Below are 15,514 nucleotides of genomic sequence, written 5' to 3' on the forward strand. Positions count from 1 at the left end.
AGGAGTCACACAAGGTGGGTCATGACAATATACAAAATAGATATTGTCAAACCCTACCACGTGCTTGAGTAATGAAGTAGCATGTCTAATTTATTCCTAATGATAAAAATGCCAGCATAAAGTAATGTATTGTAATTTGATGTTCCATTTTGGTTCTTGTTTTTGAATCTCTCGTGTAGATTATTCAATATACATTAGAGTTTGTCCTTTTAACCAACACTGTGACACACAAAATCATCAAGTAATAGAATCTCTTGTGTAGATTCTTAAATATTCATTAGAATTTTTCATTTTAACTAATGTTTTGACACAAAATGATCAAATAATAACTAATAAAATCATCAACTAGTAATTAATAAAAAGAAACTAAATCCTCTATTAAGCCACTTAATTGCCAGACCTTGTGCTTTTACTAGATTGTTTAGCTTACAATATCTTGCAAAGTCGCCTCAATAATTAGAATGAGAAGAGATAGAAGAGAGTCATGTAAAGACTGACCCTCATTGTAACCTTGACAATTAAAACAAGAGGCGCAAGCACCAAAGTTCTTGCCGAATTTGATGATTTCAAGATATTAAATGTGTCATAGTCTAGAGATCTATGAAGTTGAGTTTGTGAAATATGAAATGTTTGTTTAGAAGTTTTATAATTTCTAAGAATATATTTATGATTGTTCAATTTGCATTGTGCAGAAAAATAATAACCATAAAATAGGGTTGAATTAAAAATAAATATGAATATTATACTTTCAATTACTTCCTTAAAAAGATATGTATAAGTTTTGCTTAATTAAATGTTCTAAAGAGCAAAAGTAGTAAAAATAGCAACAAAATTGAAAATAACAGGAAAATTTTAAAAATCTGAAGATTTTTTTAATTACTAAAATCACACTTATGCACACGAGTAGATTTTTTTGTACATGCAATTTAATGTAATATTTTCAAATTTTCAGAATCTTAGAAGCTGTGAGAATTTGAGAACTTTGTTATAGTAGAGTTATTGCATGATGTGGACATAATAAAGTTTTTCAAACTTTGTATTTTTTTTTAGTAATGTAAATATAAAATACATGCATGAGAATTTTTTGAAAACCAATTTAATAAATAAATAAAGCATAATTTCTATTTAAATTGACTAATTACTAATTTACCAATTACTTTGACATTTAATTGACTTTATAAAATAGCGTGGGAAGCACTCAAACGAGTATCGAAGAAGGGATAAAAAACAAAAGTATTAAATTTACTTCCTAACTAATGCATAAAAATGAATAAACATAAATTAATTTAAAAATAATATTTATGCTTTAAAAAAACCAAACACACTTATAAAAATATCAATATAATAAAAATTATATATGTTAAATAAATGTATAATCTAATAAAATTATATATAAAAATAAAAAATAAAAGAAAATCTATTAAAAACATTATTTAGATATGTAAAAATAAAAATAATTAAATTCTAATTTAAACTATATATAAATTAAAATTAAACTAAATATGAAATTAAAGTATATAAAAAATAATTTTTAAAAATTGACAATTTAAAAGAGTTAAAATGTTATATTTGATTAAAATATCTATATTTGAATAGCATTTTACAAATGACAAAAATAAACATCAATTAAAACTATTATCTTTTTAAAAAAAGTTTATCCACTTGTCACAAATGTGGAAAAGATAAGATTGAAATTAATGCATTCATTAACAGAGATAAAGTTGCAATTAATGCTTGCATTAATAGAGTGTTCAAAAAATAGTTGTATTTTTGTTAAAGGAAAATGAATTTTTTCATTGCCTTTTTCATCATGAGCCAATAAGATTTCAGTTTAATGGTATTTTGGCTTTTTCCTAAAATAAGATGGAATTGTGAACTGTATAATAAATTTATACATGCATAAAACTTGAACTGAAAAAAGGGAGAATAAGAATATGAGCAAATTTTATGCAAGGGAGAAACAAATAAAGCCGGGACCATATGAGGCCTGAGCGAAAAACCCTTCGTATTTCTTCGTCACGTCCACCACGTATCCCTCTGGTCAAAGATTACAGTTGTAAAAGTTGGTTTGTTGACACCCTACGTTTGACTAAACATTCTACCTTTTGAATGTCAATGTGGCCCTGCAGAAAACGGGGAAATAAGCCAAAAATGGACAAATTCAAATAAATAATAATAAGTAAGATTGAAGCATGCTAAGCATAGTAATAAGGTTGAATGCTGCAAAACCATACTGGCTCAATTCTGTTAAATTCCCTGAGCTCTGTTGTCGTCAATTGTAGCTCTCGCAGGGGTTTTCAGAAGCCCATTCTGTCGACGTATGCGTTGGCAAAGGTTGAATTCTCCGTGGGAATGCATCTTTCAAACAAATTTCAATCTTTACAGGGTGGATTCCATGCATGCAATAATCTACCGTTGAAAATTGCCGAATTTCGAATTTACTGGACGAAATCCGGCGGAATATGTGACTTAGTTGCCAAACATTTCTATAGCAATGTTACTTATAAATAAGTAATAAACTTTTCTGCGTTTAGAGGTTGCTTATTGGAAAGGGGGAAGAAAAAGATTTATTTTTTAGGCCACAGCCAAGTTGGATGCTAATTCAGAGTTTGAAATCCCTTCATACAAGAAGTTTTTCTCTGAAAAATTGCTTAATGTGCTAATGTCTCTTTAAGTCGCACAGAAATTGTAGAGCTAACAACTGATTTTGATAAAATAATGAGAGATTTTGGTAACCCTCCAAAATGTGTGGGTGATGAGGTGATATTAACAGAGAGAAATCGTGAATCAATGGATTCGCAGTCTGGTATTTTTGGCATTGAGGGTTCCTGGCCCAGTATACCACAGCTAACAAGTGTACAAGATGTTTCTGTCGGAAGCGTTGTTGTCACACACGACGATGATAACTCTTACAGCATTGCAGATATCTGTGATGAACACGATCCTAAACCTATCACTCAATTTCTACCAGGTATGGAACTTATTGGAAAAACCTTTACCCTTTGCCTTCTTGAGCATGCTTGTGTAACTAGAGAGAAAATTGCAAATGCATCATGTCTGATTGCTTAGCAATTTTTTGGAAGGAAACATGGTTGTTCGTTCATAAAGTTGAAAATATCTTCAACTAATAGTCCTTTATTAATGAAATCCTTCCTTTGAAATTTGATTCCTGTAGCAGTTTTTGTAATAAAGATTTTCTGACACCAATCGTGCAAGCAAATGCAGAGATCTATATTGTGTTAAAACTTGTGTGTATTATTTTGTGTCGCGACTTGCAAAAATAATACTTGCATTGATTTGGTGGGTAGGTTATTCATCTTTTGACCTGAATCAAGCAACTACAAGGTCAAGGGATTGCTCACCTTCGAATCGTAGAATTGAGAATAGGTCCAGTTCAAGTATAGCAGGTAGTGCAGAGTTTCAATTTATTGAACACAACCCTGAACTGGAGAGCACTGAAATTGCTTCCTCTAGGGATTCGTCAATGCTAAGCAGTAAATCATCAATCAAAGAGTTTCCCCAAAGCATGGAAAAGGATGAAAATAGGCAAGTTCATCGTGCACCGACAAAGCGGGTTGCTAACATTGCACTAAAGGATCTTGCAAAATATTTTGATGTGCCAATAACCGAAGCTTCTAGGAGGTTGGAGGTGGGACTAACAGTCCTAAAAAGGAAATGCAGAGAATTTGGCATCCCACGTTGGCCACATAGGAAAATCAAATCCCTTAACAATCTCATAGATAATTTACAGGTGATCATCCTATAGCCTGTTTTGTTTTCAGGACATTTTTTTGGCCATTTTGGAAACAAAAATTTAACCATTTCATGCTTGGTGTGAAAGCAAATTTATTAGAAATAACTAAAAGACTAAACCCATCTGAATTTGTATTGATAAGACTACTTTCACTGGACCAGTGGCTTCTCCAATATATTGTGTGTCTCAATGCAAGTAGACCAGAAGTCAAACATCACCACAAAAGTAGGATAAAGCGTGTACACATTTTCATGATTTATAAGATATGTTATTATTGCTATTGTTATGATTCGAATCTTATGTTTAAAGTTTTAAAAGCATGATTCTTTACTGACAGGAAGAAGCCAAGAGGCAGGAGAGAGAGGACCAAGTTGCAGCCATGGCAGTAAAGAAAAGAACTAGGATATTGGAAACTGAGAAACGAAAAATTGAGGATACACCTGGGACAGACATACAAAATGAAACAAAGAGGTTCCGACAGGATGTCTTCAAAAGAAGGCATAGGGCAAGGGTTCTTGAAAAGAAGTCCGAGTCTCTAGACACAAACTGGGAAGATGGAAATTCGTCAGTTTCTACCGCTCTGACATTGATGATAGATCAAGCCAGCATTTTCCCATCTACCAAATAATTTGTGTTGTCGTCTTGTCATTCAATGTGGAGACCTTTTTGCTCATATCCATTTTGCTATAGTAGTGCAGGATCAATGCATTTACCGGATTTATTATGCAATTCATGCAAAAGATATGCACTTCCTTATGGAGGTTTGTTGCACAGAACAAGACAAACTGTACAATCAGAACAATTTTATATTTCAAGTGGTGGGGGCAAATGAACTTGGCTTTTCCATGTGTTCAGTACAAGAAAATTGTGGGAAAAAGACATTGGGAAACAGTATCTTCTTATCTTCCTTGTATTTCACTTTCTCAAAAACAGTTCAAGACAGTAGCGACTGGCTTTTGAGCATAGTGTGTAAAATTCATGTTTGGCCATTGGACTTTACCAATTAGTGTGGGTGATCACTTTTACCTTCATTGTTTGAGCTGTATATCATACATTCTTTTGCAACTAATATGTTTTTTGCTTACATTGTCATTTTTGTGCTATATTCTTTATGCAATATTCCCCAGAATCAGATCATTTCTTACAATAAGGTTGACAGTAACTTTGAGCAACTTAACAAAGAGGAAGACAACTCACAATCTTATGCAGTATTTACACACACTGTAGAAGAGGAAACATAGTTTTTGGTCTAAGAAGACTATGTATAAACATTATTTTTATTGGAAGTTTAGCTATTTAGTTTTAGAATGGCTATATACCACTACACAGTATCCTGGAAACATGTTTACAACTCTACACGTCTGCATTTATTGGAAACTTCGGAAACACTGGTCTAAACAATAAAGTGTTGGAGTCTATAGACAATCTAGTTGGGCATGGCTGTGACCAATTGCTTCATCCAGGAAATTGAGCTTGGTTTTCACTCCTTTGAACTTGCAGATGCATCATAAGCTTTAGCCGATCCTTCTGCAGTGTCAAAAGTACCAAGCCACTCTCCAGTTGCCCTTTTGTGGTCCGTGATTTCTGTAGCCCATTTTTGCCATGGTCTCCATCTTACAACTCTATCCATTTTTACTAGACCATAGTTACATATTCAACAATTATCATTTTTAAGAATTTTTTCAAATCTTTTGAGGTTGGTTTTGACAAATATGGCAGTTGGTTAGAGCTATGAATGCGTGATCCTAGATTTGCAACAGGCTGCAAATGATGAATGTCAACTGGTAATATTGACAAGAAGTTTGACTATAGCCATATTTTGATCCTTCCCTTAGGGTTTAGTGGAAATATATAGGCATCATGAATCATTGCCAGTAGATCTAAGTATGTCTACATTATCATGCTACAACACACTGATGCTTGTTTGCTTCCCCACCACATGTGTGCAAAACATAGCTAATGCAGTAATAGACAATGAAGGATTTTAGCTAGCACGAGTAGACCTCCCTTGTGTTCCAATCTATCAGCCTAACCATTCTACATCAGCTCTTTGAATAAGAGGAAAAAATAGCTTGTAAGTGCCTAACACACTTAAGTTCAGAAAGAGATTACTCTTATAATGACATGCAAGGGAATTGAAGGATTTTTAAGCCATTGAACTTTTTTGGAAGGAAATATTTGGCCCTATAACCTATTAATGGAATTATGGAACAAACTGTGAGGTAGATTGAAGAGGAGCTGGTGGGTTCATCTGCAACATCAATTTTCGTCATGTCCCCAATTAATTTGTAGCCTTTCTCTGATATCAGCCATAAATTAAGTGTTTTAAAAGAAAACTAAATATTAACTAATAATATAAATAATATTAAATATTATTGGCCGATAGGCTATTTATGTGCTGATTGCTCATCGAAATTCGATGTCTAATGCCGGTTAAAGAAAAACAATGATTGAAAAGATGAAAAAGTTAGGGTTTCTAGTGAGTGGTTTGCGAGCACATGGCCTTTAGGGTTTTCGACTCGGTTAACGCAATCTTAGGCATCAAAGCTCAAGAAAGCTTCAAGAATACTGGCTCTGTTTCCCAACAAGGCATTGTAGATGCATACAACTTGATCACTAGAGTTTCTGGGCCTCAAGCCGAACGATGGCGGGTTGTGGGCAAAACTCGACCAGGGCTTCGAAGTAATAATCGGGTTCATGGACATCAGGATCTGGCTAGAATGGTGGAGCTTTAACGACCTCGACATTGGCCCTATCCCAAACTGCTAGAAAGGTGTCTGTGAAACTGCTTGTTTGAGAGCTCGGCATGTAACCATAAGATTGTGGGCACTTGGTTTTTCTCGAAGGGCAATGAGGCCGCTATGAGGGGCAGTTTTGTGAATGACGCAATGGAATATTAGTCACTGGGTGACTCCGACGGGCATGAAATTCACATTGCATTCACGACAATGGGTAGGTATGTTACCCAGGCTAGTATTTTGGGCTATGCTCGTAGGATCGCAACGGGTGTCATGCCCAAGGCTTGAATAGCGGCTTATAAGGTTTGTCGAGATGTTACAACTCTGATATTCTTGTTGGTTTTGATCGTGCTGTTGTGGATGTAGTTGATGTCATTTTGGTCTCTTGGTGTGAACATCCTAGTGGCTTGGGCTGGTGCCACTAGCCCCTCCGGGCTCTCATCTGACTGTTGGCAAATGAAATTTAAAAAGATCTAGATTAACGGAGTTTATATAATACTTCCTTAAGTATTATTTTGGGTATCTAGATCGTATGAAGCACCAATGTATTCGAAAGGGCGGGATGATGTTGTATAAGGGGTATGGGTGCATTGATGCTTCTTAAAGGTTGCATCATCATTTTTATTTTTTTCATAATTTTTGAATAAATCATCAAGATGAAGTTAAAGGTTGTATTGTCATTTTCATTTTTTTCATAAATCATTGAGATGTAGTATTAGTGGGAACACTCATATATAATTATATCATCACTATTTTAACTAAATGAACTATATAACTTGCCATCTTCTATAAATTATTGAGATGATCCATTCATGCCAACAATGATACCTACTCTCATCCTTACTTTTACTGAGGCACAATGTCAAGCACAAGTCCAAGACCAAAGTTGACGAAACAAGTAAAAAAGAAAGAAAAAAAAGACAAACAACTACACAAACACGAATGAAACCAAGACATAATTTTAAAACAAGCAAATAAATAAGCAAACACACAAAAAACATAAAAATTAGAAATAAAGAGAAAAAGATACTAAATGACAACTATATCTTACTATCTTACTATCGGCATAATCATTGCACGCTCTTTTGGTGGAAGCGCTAGTTATATAGTTAATATTATATAATTTCCTCTTGGAAGGCCAACATACTCCAGGTTAATATTTTTGTGCCAAGTCCAACTTGCAAGGCCTATTTTATTCTTTTTCCTGGGCTGACCTGTCTGGATATCACCCATATAGGAAGCGATTGATCTCAACTGAAATCATCTTGGAATTATAAAATTGCTTAATGCATGATTTCTCTTTCTGCCTGTGATGAAATCTTCAAATGGCATCTCCAGGTAGCATGATACTCCTGCATGGTCATCTCTGCTGAGAACTAGTTTATTTCCACTAATAGTCCGTTTAACTGAACAATATGGCATCTCCAGGTGACTATAAATGGATTTCTTATTGCATCTATGCAGTATTCAGGACAGAAGAAGTGGAGAGGCTAGCTGCTCATAGAAAGGTAATCTTCATTAAAATTATATCAGGGGACAGAGAGGAGATGAATTGGGTCTGCTATTTGAGCGAACATCAACATTTATCAGAAAACTATCTTATTTCTAAGACCTTATAATAAATCTGCATGACCACGAGACTTAGTGTTGTGATATCGAAGGACATCACAGTTTGTTCTCCAGAAGCTGATTTGATATGCAAGTTAGAGATAACTGATATATGGTGATTTTTAATCCAAGGAAGTGTGATGGAAAACCAATTTAATGAGCAATCCATTAACAAAAGTGTTACATCCCAAATTTTGCTACATTGAAGTTGGTTGTTCGGTAATTTGTTGAGAATAATGGTTCATGTGAAATTGATCTATCAATAAAGTTGTTGAGATATTTTGATTCTTGTGAAATGGAAATTTGGTTATTAGTTAATGTTTCATGTGACATGTTAGTAGTCGTTATGATGAATTGGAAATGAATATCTTAGAAATTGAAAATGATTATGGGACATTTTATTATTATTTCAAATTATTGGAAATATGTTATTACCCGGAATCATTTCCATTTTGCAAGAGCATGATGGCAAGGGGAAGTGTTGCCAAAATGAGAGTTAGGAAGTGGACACATTGTCAGGCCATAAAGTATGAACCTAACCACCTGGACCAAGGACTAAATGACTAGACAAGCAAGAAAGTACAAGGATGACCATGAGCTATCCAGTTAAACTAAAACACCATAAAACTCAAATAAGAAAAATCACCTTCATTATGTGGATGATCTCAATATATCTTGCAAATGCTATCATGTCTCAGTATAGTAATATCATGTCTATAATCATACTTGTGTGAGTATAAAATATGTATGTATACACGTATATGTGTGTGTATGTATGTATGCAAATCTCATGTTTAGCATATACATATATACATGTATGTATGTATATATATACCTACATATTAAAGCTACTTAGGCAAGCATGAATATATGAGAACAGCATTAATATACAGCATTAATATACTAAGGCATGGGTGTGGAGGATGTTGCCACCTTTATTTTTTATATTTTTTGATCTTGACCATGGTTATTTATGTGTTTATTTAATTGTTGGGCGGCCACTTTTTTTGCCATGACCCTTCTTAGGCATTGGGCTTTATGTTGATCATTGTTCAAAATGAATTGGAGACCCGTGCGACATTTCTTGCCACCTCAATCTTTATTTCATAATTGAGCATGTGCGGGTGACTTCTTGATTTCTCGGCTCGCCTCTTGGAGGATTTTTTTATATATTTCTCCCATAACCTCTCGGGTGCTCTCCACATACATTTTTTTTTTTTACAGAACTCTCTTTGTTCATGCTAAGTTCTTCTCAGTCCTGTAACCAGTATGGTGATATTGTGATTGAAGTCTGTTAAACATTGCTGAGCCTGTGAGGAAACCAATGTATTGTGCTTGATCAAATTTGATTGCTGCTAACAAAAGCGGTGGCATCTTTCTACACCAATTCCAACTATATTCAGCAAACCATATCTGCCGAATCAGGTCATGTCTTATATTCATCCATAACTGACCATGTTTATTTCATGCATTCTGAACTGCCATTTTTCTCTAGAGCCAGCCTTGCTTGTTAATACTAAAAGTCATAATCGAATGGAGTTGCTAGATGTATTTTCCTTCCATTTATATTTTGCTCAGAGAAGTATATATGTGATTGTCAAAGGGCTATGCATGTGTATGTTTGAAATTCGAATGCATATGTTTCCTCTGTCATGAATACCGAAACAAACAAGGATATGTTTTATATATCCTTGAGATGGGAAAGCTGCTCTATATATGTAAGGAATAATAATCAGAATAAAGACTTAACCTTCTTATGATGCCAGAATTGGCATGAGGATGACAAATGTATAAGCACCTTATTTCTGTCATGTCCCCTCTCTAGTCCAACTAGTAGAGTCATGAGAGTTGGCCTATTATTGGAGTCTCGTAGGCTAACGGTGGTGGATAGAGACTCATACTGGATACTCAGTGACCAAAGTTGGTTCTACAGTTAGTTTGAGAGCCAGTCAGGGTAGTTCCTTAATTTTAGGGATTTTCCTAAAATCTAGGAGATTGTGGCAGTGATCAAATTTGAGGCTCCGTGGGACCAATATATGGTTTTAGTTTCAGGGTGAGAGGGTATATTTGGTAGTTTCTAGGAGCATCCCTAATTTTTAGGAACGGGATTGCCAGTTGGCCCACATTGTCCGACATTAGTCACAAGCAGGTGACAGGTGAATTGGCTATGCAACCAACAGAATGGCTGATTATTGTAATTTATTAATTCATAGAAATTTATAAAACAATGAATTTATAATTTTAAAGTAATATTAAATAATAATTTAATAGCCAATTTGTCGATTGGGTAGACGCTTTCGGTGACAGGACCCATTCACTAATTATTTGGTTGGTTTGGCTTTCCAATTGAATAAATGAAATATTTTTAATACTTCCTAAGTTTGCATTTAAATAAATTAAAATAAAGCTATTAAATAGCTAATTGGAGTAATAAGGGGATTTTGGCTTCATCTGGTTAGGTAGATCTATGTGTTATAGCTCGTTGGAAAGGTCTTAAATTATTATAACTTATTTTCATCATTCGAAGACCTTTGGGCACCTACAGTTATGTTATTTGAGGAAAAGGGTATTTTTCTTATACATAAGGGCCTTTTAATTGAGAAGATGTCATTTTATAATAAAGGGAAAGGCATATTCTCCCTTTAGGGTTCGGTTAGCTTTGAGAGGGAGATAAAAGGAGATGTTGGCTCATTCTTTCATTATCTTTTATATCTTCATTCTTGGTATTTGTGATTTTTCTTTGAGGAGTGATTCTAGAGGACTGGGATGCAAACCCTAGAGCATGGCTATTGGGACGCAAACTTTGATAGATGGTTCTAACAGCATTCTACAGTATTGTTTCAACAATGACAAAGATTGTTAGGTTCAGCATTTGGGGGTGCTTGTGCATTGCACATTGAGGGTCTTGTTTGGCACGTGATTTGTTGGTTGGATTACGTCAGCAGTCTCTACCCTTTTGGTGCATGGTTGGTCCATTCTTGCAGCTGGCATCTTCATTCCTTGTTGTAAACACTTTTGCTGGCATACTGATTACATATCTTGCCTGGTACGATTTGTAGCTATTTTGGTTGACTAAATATTATATTATTTGCTGCTGTTGTTAATTATTGTTTTACTTATATCTGGAAAATACAAAAAAGAAGAAACAATCTTTCTGCGACTTCTGTCTAATTCTCTAAGACTACAAGGAAAGCACAAGAAAATCTATTATTTTAATTAAAATTTACAGAAGTTCAGTGAAAGGACCCTTTTGGAATCTTTCAGTGGTATCAGAGCCTGAATCCTGCCAGCTTGTAGGGTTTCAATGAAATTATCACAACAAGTTATAGAAAAGGGTTTGATAATTCATTTCAACATTTGGCATCTATTTTTATATATGTTCTATGCATCTTGGTGGAGAAATACATAGGTTTTACGAGCACAGGATAAACTAGTGGTGAGCAGAGATCGCCAGAGATGTAGAGACACCAACTATGGGTGAGGCACAAGGTGCTGCTAGTGACTGCATGCCTATAGAGGCAAAGGAGAGAGAGTTCATGAGAACTTTGATTGTTTCGCAGCCAAGGATTGTCCAAACACTAGACAGATTACAGGATACCTAGAAGCGGATGGAATTGGATAGGCGTGGAGGTAGACAGGAAAGATAGGGAAGGAACAGGTCGATTTTTCGTTTGCAGGAAGCCAATGTAGTCATCGATCCCATGTCTCAGCAGAGAGTTCCCTTCATTCCCATAGGCAGGAACATCCACGTATTCCTGCTCTAGACAGACCATTATTGCCTCAGTTTGGGCAAGTTGAGCAACCGGCACAGGTGGAGCCACCTGAGGTTGGATTCCAGGATTCAGTCATGACAGCTAGAACTGAGTGGAGAGCCCTACCCCCAGAGGTTAGGGATGTTTTTCCTTTTCCACAGTATTGTGCACAATGTAGGGATAACACCAGGTTCAGAGGAGACAGGGGCTACATACCACAACAAAACAATGACCTCAGTAGAGCCATTGGGAAGATCACACTAGCTACCTATGATGGCACGGATGATATGAGTGCACGAGCTTGGGTGCACAAGCTGGATATCTATTTATCATTGAGATCTATGCCTGTGAGAGAGGCTATATAGTTTGCGGTTTTGCATTTAGAATGGGTTGCCCATGATTGGTGGCACCATGGATTAGTCACCCAGGATTACACTATGGTTCACTCCTATGTTGAATTCACTAAGCGGCTCATTGCTAGGTTTGATCGTAAAGACATAGAGCTTTACTATCGAGAGTTGGCATATATGAGGCAGACATGGAACGTGGAGTCTTTTGTGAATGAGTTCCAGTGTATTGCAGTCATGGTTCCAGACATGTCTCATAGTCATGTGATGTTGTTCATAAAGGGTTTGCATGACATATTGAAGGGACTGGTACAAGCATTCAAGCCAACCACTCTCAAGAAGGCCATTGATGGTACATTTAGACAGGACACCCCTCCTACTCCCTATTAGGCATATAAGAAACCTTTTAGGGATTCTTGGCCTCCCCAGAAGGCCAACACTTCCCAGGGAAGAGGGGAACCACTTTCGAGACCACCCAGGATGGACTAGGAGTCGAGGAATGAGCTAAGGAGGAAGAAACAATGCTTCTCCTGTAAGAAACCATGGGAGCCTAGACATCGTTTCCTTGGTAAAGACAAGGTTCATTTGATAGAGGTGACATCTGAGATAGGTGATGAGGAGATACCTGATACTGATACTAAGGATAGTCTGGAGGAGGTTGAGTAGGAACACTTTCAGTTAGAGCTAAACACTCCGGAGTCTTTGGCGTCAGCTAAAGTGACTATGGCTACTCTCCAGTTATCCCATATTTCATGCTTTTCGTTTGAAAAGTACATTGAGAGGCCAACGGGTTGTGAGCTTAGTAGACACAAGTGCCACGCACAACTTTATTGACCAGAAGCTAGTTGATAGGCGTGGGTTCCAGTCCGAGGAGTTTGTTGGCTTTGGAGTGAAGGTTGCAGACAGAACCGTTTTGAGCTGTACTCAAAGGATTCCTCATCTTAGCATCTAGGTGGGGGAATATACTTTGATAGATTAGTTTTATGTGCTATTGTTGGAGGATTATGATGTAGTTTTGGGCATGCAGTGGTTACAGGGTATTGGGCGATATATTTTTTACCACCCCTGCATGTAGCTGGAGTTCCTTTCTGGAAGGAAGAAGACTATCATGAAGGAAGCTTTTGACGGTGGTCTTAAGAAGGTAACTTCCCATAGGATGGAGACTATCATTCGTCATGATGACATACTTTGGGCTACACGTTGTTTTGTGAAGTCCAAAATACCTACACCTCAGGATGGGAGGGCCTCCTTTCATGTAGACATACAGTCAGTGATGGATCAACATGGTTGTGTCTTTGGTGACATACATCCTAGTGTACCTCCTGATAGAGGTTTCGAGCATGGGATAGAGATGGAGGATGAGGCTAAGCCCGTGATTACTACCCCATATCGTCATCCTAGAGGATACAAGGATGAGATTGAGAGGACCATCCATGAGTTATTGGATATGGGATTCATTCGCCCTAGCTCTAGCCCTTTTGCTTCTTCTGTGGTGCTTGTTAAGAAGGATGGGACTTTGTGGATGGGTATTGACATAGAGTTCATCAAGGGTTAGAACAATACTGTTGCTGATGCACTTTCCAAGAAGCCATCACTTGCTGCCTTATGTTCCTTGAGCGAGATTTTGGCAGATTGGAAGGCTTAACTTTTTAGTTGAGTATTCCAAAATCAGTGTGCTTGTGAGATTATGGATGGGTTGACACAGGGTGACGGATATAGTGTAGTGGATGATGTCATCTACTACAATGACAGGGTTACCTTGTTCCTGAATCATAGTTGAAGGAGCATGTTTTGCATGCTTGCCATGATATTCCTACAACAGGACACCCGGGTGATGGTAAGACCTATAGGGCGGTATGGGAGAGATTCTCTTGGAAGGGTCTCAAGGATGATGTCTTATGCCATGTTCATGAATGCATGACTTGTTAGCAGAACAAGTCAGAGCATACTTTTTTTTGGTTGGATTGTTGCAGTCTCTACCTATACCGAAGCAAAAGTGGACAATGATAGCTATGGACTTCATTACAAGGCTTCCTCGAGTTCAAGGGAAAGATTGTATTTATGTTGTGGTGGATAGGTTGACTAAGTATGCTCACTTCTTTCCTATTGCAGCATACTTCACTGGTTGCTGAGTTGTATTTTAGAGAGATATTTAGATTCCAGGGTCTCCCCAAGACCATAGCAAGTGACAAAGACAATAGGTTCATGAGTTTCTTCGGGCAAGAACTTTTCAGGCTAGCAGGCACAAAGTTGACCCCTAGCACTAGCTACCATCCTTAGACGGATGGACAGACTAAGGTAGTTAATAAGTGGGTGGAGGGGTATCTGTGCAACTGTGTTAGGGTAGTAGAAGGCATGGGTGCGTTGGCTGTATTTGGGCGAATATTGTTATAATACTACGCACCACATGTCCATTAACATGACTCCCTTCAGAGCTCTTTATGGCTACAATCCATTATCTTTTGTTGATTTGGCTTTTAGTGACAACAAAGTTCCCTTAGCATAGGATTGGTTGCAAGAGAACCAAGATATCATGAGATCTCTCAGGGAGAACTTGTAGCATGCTTAGAATCAACAAAAGATGTATGTTGATTGACACAGGATGGATAGAGCATTTGAGGTGGGTGACATGATTTTTCTTTGTCTACAGCCTTACAGACGGAGCACCCTTAAATGGGGAGGAGATGAAAAGCTCAAGCTTCATTTTTATGGATCTTATAGAGTACTCAAGCGAGTTGGAGAGGTGGCCTATGAGGTCGAGTTACCACTAGATAGTAGGGTTCATAATGTGTTCCACGTGTCATGCCTGAAGAAGGCACTGGGGCAGTATATTATAGCATCATGTGATTTACCTCCTTTGGATGAAGAGGGTAAATTGACTTTGGTCCCTGTGGAGATTCAGGAGGTCAGGAAGAGATGATTGAGTAAGGTGATTCGGGAGTACTTGGTGAGCTGGAGAGGTCTACCCTTAGAGGATGCCACCTGGGAGGGTGAGTCCATTTTGCAGCATCCAACGTTGTAGTTGCTTATGGGCAAGCATCTCCGAGAGGGGAGGACTGTCATGTCCCCTCTCTAGTCTGACTAGTAGAGTCATGAGAGTTGGCCTATTATTGGAGTCTCGTAGGCTAGTAGTGGTGGATAGAGACTCATACTGGATATTCAGTGACCAGAGTTGGTGCTACAGTCAATTTGAGAGCCAGTCGGGTCAGTTCCCTAATTTTAGGGATTTTCCTAAAATTTAGGAGGTTTTGGCAGTGATCAAATTTGAGGTTTGTTAGGACCAGTATATGGTTTCAGTTTCATGGTGACATGGTA

At 37.1% G+C, this 15,514-nt stretch overlaps 2 protein-coding genes across 2 annotated transcripts; both read left to right on the forward strand.

Moving 5' to 3' along the window:
- Positions 1-1,991: 1,991 nt before the first annotated feature.
- On the forward strand, positions 1,992-4,838 carry LOC149542584 (uncharacterized). The gene is made up of 3 exons (XM_089797484.1): positions 1,992-2,971; positions 3,309-3,751; positions 4,092-4,838. Exons 1-3 carry the CDS (start codon positions 2,719-2,721, stop codon positions 4,380-4,382), a joined length of 987 nt encoding a protein of 328 aa, XP_089653610.1. The 5' UTR covers positions 1,992-2,718; the 3' UTR covers positions 4,383-4,838.
- Positions 4,839-14,801: 9,963 nt separating this feature from the next.
- On the forward strand, positions 14,802-15,119 carry LOC149542585 (uncharacterized). Its single transcript, XM_089795739.1, has one exon. The coding sequence runs from the start codon at positions 14,802-14,804 to the stop codon at positions 15,117-15,119; it is 318 nt and encodes a 105-aa protein (XP_089651865.1).
- Positions 15,120-15,514: the final 395 nt, after the last annotated feature.

Source organism: Cupressus sempervirens, chromosome 8 (assembly GCF_028749045.1).
Source record: "Cupressus sempervirens isolate cs-2001-9-10 chromosome 8, ASM2874904v1, whole genome shotgun sequence".
NCBI classification, from domain to species: Eukaryota; Viridiplantae; Streptophyta; class Pinopsida; order Cupressales; family Cupressaceae; genus Cupressus; species Cupressus sempervirens.

Coding starts and splice junctions, on each gene's coding strand:
- LOC149542584 (XM_089797484.1), top strand. CDS start 2,719: ATGAGAGATTTTGGTAACCCTCCAAAATGTGTGGGTGATGAGGTGATA. Junction 2,972..3,308: donor TATCACTCAATTTCTACCAG/GTATGGAACTTA, acceptor TTTGGTGGGTAG/GTTATTCATCTTTTGACCTG. Junction 3,752..4,091: donor ATCTCATAGATAATTTACAG/GTGATCATCCTA, acceptor CTTTACTGACAG/GAAGAAGCCAAGAGGCAGGA.
- LOC149542585 (XM_089795739.1), top strand. CDS start 14,802: ATGGATAGAGCATTTGAGGTGGGTGACATGATTTTTCTTTGTCTACAG.